Source organism: Podarcis erhardii (assembly GCF_964252035.2).
Source record: "Podarcis erhardii genome assembly, chromosome: 11".
Taxonomy (NCBI): Eukaryota; Metazoa; Chordata; class Lepidosauria; order Squamata; family Lacertidae; genus Podarcis; species Podarcis erhardii.
The window spans coordinates 27,539,143-27,545,725 of NC_138501.1; the positions used below are offsets into that span (position 1 = coordinate 27,539,143).

Here is a 6,583-nt window from a genome sequence, read left to right on the forward strand (position 1 = left end):
AGTTATTTTTATATGCAACGACAGCAGCAAGAATATTGATGGCCCAGAAATGGAAACAGGAGGAATTACCTACGATAGAATGGAGAACTAAAATGATGGATTATGCAGAACTGGACAGAATGACAGGAAGGATCCGGAATCGACGAGATCAAAGATTTACAGAAGATTGGGAAAAGTTTATCCCATATATGCAAAAACTGAGTGATAATCAAATTACATTTGTAAGTTTTAAGGAAGCTCTGTGAGGGGAAATGGTTAAAAGGGCAGAAATGTGTAAAAGGTAACAAAGGGAAGGAATGGCAGACAAATTGAGGGAAGTCAAAAAAGAGAAGTAAGATGTAATTAAGATATATGGAATGTATAAATTTGTTTTTCTATTTGAAAACCAATAAAAATTATATATATATATATATATATATATATATATATATGAACAATGGTGCCAGGAAGGATAAGATTCAGGCACAAGAAAGCACATTTTCATGCAGCAGTTAAAACTATGGAACTTGCTTTCACAGGAGGGTAGCGACAGCTACCAACTTGGGTGGCTTCTGAAAGAGGATCAAATTCCTTGAAGACAAAGCTATTTTCTGTAAAAAAAATCTCAGTGTATGGCCAAGGGTGTAAAATTGCTAAGAATAAGGTCACACCAAAATAGAAAAAAGGCTATTACATATAGTTGAGATACATACAAATACAAATGTTTATCCAATTAAATGAATAGCATTTTTAAAACTAAAAAAATGTTTTTGTAGCTCACATTTCAGAACTGCAAATGGGGAATGACACAATGCCCAGTAATGTAACTAGATCAAAAAATCATTATTCATTGCTTACACTGGCATATCACAGCTTGACTTATTATTTACTAGATTTTTTAAATGTGGGCTGTAAAACTGGTTCTTACATTAGAATTTAGTTTGTGGAGGATATTCTCACCTCACATCACTAATGAAGCAGATTGTTATGTTCAGAATGTAGCTAAGACACCAGTAATTTAGCAGTTAATTTCTGGTGGCCCATCTGTTGAGAGATTTCTTGTAAATTACACTTGATTACAAGGCCTATCTGATCCAGCAAAACACTTTTAAAAATTCTTAAGACAAAACTGCTTGTGAAGGGTTGCTTAGTCATTTCTATGGGGGATAGCCAATGATAGTCATACTCAGTGTAGACCCTTTGCAGCCAAGTCCATTGATTTCAGTGGATCTAGTCCAGGTTTGGCTTAGTTGGTTATCACTGTAGATCACTTGCCTTACTTTAAATTTAACAATTAGTAGGCCAGAAAGCAGATGAGGATTTACCTATGGAACCCATGATGGCAATACTAACATGCAAAAAGCTCCCTACCTTAAAAACAATAATAAATGTTGGAAAAAGCATGTTTGTAGAAGAACTAGAAATGGATTTGGGCAGGAAGATTAGTTCTGGTACCAATGATGAATTCCTGAATTGTGTATGTATGCAAAGGCATCCGGTTACTTATTTCGTAGCATGTTTTACCTGAGACTGTTTTGCACATGAGTCTAGGTTGGTGGACTTCAGGGCTGCAGTAAAAAAAACGAATTCTGTCTGAGGACTGCCACCCTCGATAATAGACTACAGTATAGGAATTCCAGTTTAACTGGTTTTTTTTAGTAAGAATGCTTAATATTGCAGACCAATACTTTCTCTAGGAGCAAACCATGCTGCTCTTTCTACAGTTGGGAGTGGCATACCAACACTGAGTGCAAGAGAAAAAGTAGTCCAGCTGCAACAACTGAGACATTTCATTTCATTTCATTTCATAATTTCATTTCATTGCCCACAGCTGGACCCCTATCAATGGGATCTGGGCCACTGATGAACACCCTCAAATAGAACATCATCCCCTCAGTGAAAAATTCAAGTTTCCCAGATTTATACCAGTAATTGCATATTATAGAGAAACTGAAAGGTGTGTGTATGAAGATACCAAACAGACTGAATTAAGGCAAAATATAAAGTCTCATCTCCATTTTCAATGAGGATGGAATGATTCTGCATTGTGGATTTCAATAACTGAGCAGCAAGCAAAAATAAAAGCCCACACTCTATTTTCAGATTTAATTTTTATTTACAAACACATCCAGTGTGATTAGTCTTAGTTGTATGCTTTCTTTCAGAAAAGAAAGTTGTACTCTAGATAAACTTCCATCTTCATTCTGAAAGAGAAATAAATAAGTCAGGCAGACAGAAAGCCCTTCCTTACAAATACTTTACAGTGAATTCAATAAATCAAATTGTGAAGTATACTCCAAAGGCATCATCACATACAGATCAGACTTATGCATTAACATTTCACAGAACACTGTGAAATTAGATCTGATGTGGACATTGGAAGCTGTTTTATACTAGCTCAGAATACTTATCCATCTGGTCCACTACTGTCTTCCCTGACTAACAGCAGTTTGCCAAATTCCAGGAAGACATATTTCCCATTAATTGCTAATCAATATCATTTCAACTGGAAATTCTGCTGGCTGGATCCAGGATCTTGTGCATGCAGATGGTCCAACAACGACCCATGCCCCTTCTCTTGTTTTATATAAGTTCCTTTTATTATTATTATTAATGCCACAATCTTGGAGGGGAAGACATTCCAAACCCCTGGCCAGCAACAGCGGGGCTTAAAGAAATGGCATAGCCACTGCTGCATCTACAAACCTGCCATCCATGATGACCAGCACAGAAGGTGGTGGAGAGTATGGGGAAACAGGTAAAAATGCCACTATACTACACCAGTTCCCAGTGAAGGTGCACATATCAGGCCCATCACTGGTACATAACGGTAGAGAGCTGGTTCAGGATCCAGCTGTAAAGGCAAAGGTGCAACATCTTTTGCTTAAGTACTTTTCCTTCTTTCAGCTCAACAGCAGAGATCAAACTGCTATGAAGTTGACAAGCTTAAATATTTTGCTACTGCTTTTAAATGAGGGCTCCCACCTTAATATTTTTGATGCCAATTCAAATCTGGATTTAATCAAAGGCAATTTATATGTGTGCAACTTGCTCTACCTGCATTACCCAGAATTTTAACTACTCACAGGAATAGTGCCTACCATTTAAAGAATAACACAGTAATATTTGTATTTCTTCACCAGCAAACAAACATTTAGTGTCAAAACAAAAATTCGTAGTGTATGTATAGTTCTGTGACAATCCAAGTAATCCACTGGCACACAATAACAAACTTAGAGAGATATAAAACAAATAGTAGTAATTACCCATTATTGTATGTTCACTTCTTGAGCAGCTGGTGCCTTACTACAATAAAAGGAGCAGCAAATCCACTTCCAAAGAAGGCTGCCATCATTGCCAATAATCGCCATTTGTTTTCCACAGAAAAAGGAAGGTTCTGGAGAGACAAGAATTTTGAAGTTCTTTTATAGCGGTGGTACCAAGTTATTAATATGCACAAAAGCTAATTTAGCCAAGTCCTAGAAAAAGTGAAGGAAATTAAAGACTTAATTGCTCTGATCCCAATCATTATCATTTAACTGTACTCAATGTGCATTCAGCCATATTTTTAAAATATGGCAGTGTTGGTACCAAGACAGATTTTTTGCCCTGCATATGGGAAGACTTCATGTACAATTTGAGCCACGCTTCCATCAGGGTATTCATTTGCTTGACTCTTAAAAGAGTATAAAGGTGTAAACAGTGATTAATCATAGGTGAGACTAAGATCACGATCTAATTGTATTTTCATGGCATTATTGCAATATCACCATTTTGTTTCCCTCCCAAATGATCTTCTGGCAACTTCTTTAATAGAATTCACGAAGAGGACTAGGTACATCAGAAAGCGTTTACAGTATCATCATTATTCATACTGTTATGTTCTCATCATTTGTACCACTGGAAACTTAGCAGCCAAGGAGAGAGAATCATGTTGCATTAGCAAGAATATTGTACTATGTCAGTGCTTAAAGCCCACAAAGCGATGCACTGAGTTCAATGTCTATAGATGGGATCTAATATGAAAACTCCACAATGTTGAGATAGCTCAGTTGGTAGAGCATGAGACTCAGGGTTGTGGGTTTGAACTCCATGTTAGGAAAATGATTCTTGCATGGGAGAGAGTTGGACTAAATGAACTTTGCTGTACCTTTCAACTCTTCAATTCTATGATCAATCTAATGAGTTAGGTGCACCAGTGGAACGTTTTGTTGGATGTTTCTCAACCCATAGCCTTCTCCCCTGTGATAAAACTGCAGTACTATTTTGAAACCAACGAGATTTTCAAGACGTTTCCAGCAATCCCACCTAAAGTAGCCCTTTAGAGAAGTGGTTTCATATTAGCGAAGTACTGCAGAACCCCTGTTTTTCAAAAGCCAAGCCACAGACCCCCTACTTTTGAAATTTTTGATATCCCTATTGTAGTTATTGTTATGTGAATGGTACCATGGACCCTCTGGGGTCCAAGGACCACCGACTGGGAACCACTGCTTTCGATCCACGCTAGCATACCTCCCATTTTGTACAATGCATTTGCCTCATACACTGAAGGCTGCAGCCCGTAGCCTACATGGAGCCATTTTGCCTACTGGGGAAAAATGTCCTTGTATTTCCACCCCCACATATAGGATTACTCCTATTCTTTTTGAACCTCAAATTAATAAATTAAGGCTTTTTTTTGGCAGAGATTGCCCTTCAGTTGTTCAGATTTTTAGAGGGAAGTTAGCCAGTCTTTGAGCTTTTTGGGGGGGCGGGGATCACCTTTCACCTTTGTTGAGCTTTCTTTTTAGAAGGAAGTTACTGTTGAGCTTTTTTTTCCCTAAGCGATCACCCTTTAGTTGTGATCTAAAGGGTTAGGGTCAGTCAAATGGGCGAGTACAAATAGCATACATTTAATAATAATAAATAATGTGGTGTTGTTGTAAGCAGCTGTAGGGCGAAGCAAGGTCCTAGTGGAAGAGCAACGGCTGGGGAACGGATTGCTATATGACCTCCGAGAAAACGAATGAAAAATAATCGCTTCGCTAGAGAGATTGGGATCAGCGCCCCTCCCTCAAGGACCCCCCCCAGCCTCCTCAAGCCCAAGCGCCAACCAAGAAGCACCCCCGAGACCCCAAATACCCCAGCAGGGCGGGCAGATACCTCCTGGGAGGCTCCCCTGGGCCGGGCCAGGCCCGGCCAGGCCCAGGGAAGAAATTGCGGGGGGGGGGAGCCCCCGACCTCCCCTTCCTCCCCTGCCCCGTCCTACCTTTCCAGGCCCCTCCTCATAATGCGAACGGCGAATGGCCGAGGTGGCGAACCGGCGGACGCTGACACCCAACATGGCGCCGGGAGGACGAGCACGCACAACCGGCAGCGGAGGGAACCTGAGCGGAAACTGGCTGCCTCTTCCCTCGACACGACCTTGGCGGGGGTCACCAGGCCCAGTGCCTTATGGGAAAAGCGGAGAAGAAGAATCACGGCGGCCGAAGCGGGTAGGACGGCTCGAAGCATCATGGGAGTTGTAGTTCCCGCGGGCTGGGCGGCGCTGAGGGAAGGGCGGAGCGACGCGGTAGCCCCGAGGTCTCACGCCCCTCGTACGGGAGGAGAAGCGTCAAGGGTCCCGTTCGTTATGCTTAGGCTGAAAGGCTGCTGGGGGCGGCGGGAAGCCTTCAAAACAAGCGCGCCCCCCCACCCCGCCGCCGCCCTGCGATATCTCGCCGGTTGGAGTGGGAGAGATGCTGCCCGACACGTGGCGCTGAGAGAGCGGCGAGCAGGGAGACCCTTGGCAGCTCCACGTGCTTCTTCGCTTGCAGGGCGAAGCTGCCTCTTTCTCCTTGATGCGCTTAACTTGTGACAGATGCATACTATTATTAATAAAAGTGTCGTCGTTGTCTATGGGTTTATCGTATTCCCCTTCACACACGCGCGCATAGCTGTCAACTTTTCCCTTTTCTTACGAGGAATCATATTTGGAATAGGGGAATTTCCCTTAAAGAAAGGGAAAAGTTGACAGCTATGCACGCGCGCGCGTTTCAAATGAAATGCCCGCCAAGGAAAACGCGAGGAACTACTTAAATAAACGGCAACAGGCATCATGTCATATATTTCCTCGTGTTCTCGCCGTGCATTTTATTTGACACGTGAATACTATTCATATTGGTACTATCAGTAATAACAGCAATGTTGTTTTTAAATTCTATAATTCGTTTGCCTATGCATATTATTCATATTGTTCTCAGTAATAACAGCAACAATGTTGGGTTTTGTTTTTTAAAAAACACCCACCCGCAAATCATTCTATAACTCTATACAGGCCAAGGAAGAAAACAAACATCACCATCAGTATAATCATTTATTAGACTTGTTGGTCAATACTTACCCAAAGACCTCCTGGGGTAACCTCCCAGAAGCAACATCCTTGGGGTTGCATTAAATATGCTCAGTGAAGATGCTGATCCAGTGTATAGCAGCTGTGAAAAAGGCAAATCCTATGCTGGGAAAGAAATTGATTATAAAACTGCCAATATCATATGCTGTGACCGCACTTGGAATACTGAGTACAGGCCTAGTCATCTCGCCTCAAAAGGATATTGCAGAGCTGGAAAAGGTTCAGATAAAGGCA

The 6,583-nt window shown here is 41.5% G+C and overlaps 1 protein-coding gene across 1 annotated transcript; it reads right to left on the reverse strand.

Annotated features, from left to right (window-relative positions):
• Nucleotides 1–2,075: 2,075 nt before the first annotated feature.
• On the reverse strand, nt 2,076–5,401 carry COX7C (cytochrome c oxidase subunit 7C). Its single transcript, XM_081881159.1, has 3 exons — nt 5,228–5,401; nt 3,246–3,376; nt 2,076–2,183 (listed from the first exon to the last, which is right to left on the reverse strand). The coding sequence occupies exons 1-2, from the start codon at nt 5,300–5,302 to the stop codon at nt 3,260–3,262; spliced, it is 192 nt and encodes a 63-aa protein (XP_081737285.1). The 5' UTR covers nt 5,303–5,401; the 3' UTR covers nt 2,076–2,183; nt 3,246–3,259.
• Nucleotides 5,402–6,583: the final 1,182 nt, after the last annotated feature.

Bases quoted from the DNA above. Each gene is read 5' to 3' on its own strand.
- COX7C (XM_081881159.1), bottom strand. From the start codon at position 5,302: ATGTTGGGTGTCAGCGTCCGCCGGTTCGCCACCTCGGCCATTCGCCGT. The intron at 3,377-5,227 runs GTAGGACGGGGC...TTGTCTCTCCAG, and splicing joins ATGAGGAGGGGCCTGGAAAG to AACCTTCCTTTTTCTGTGGA.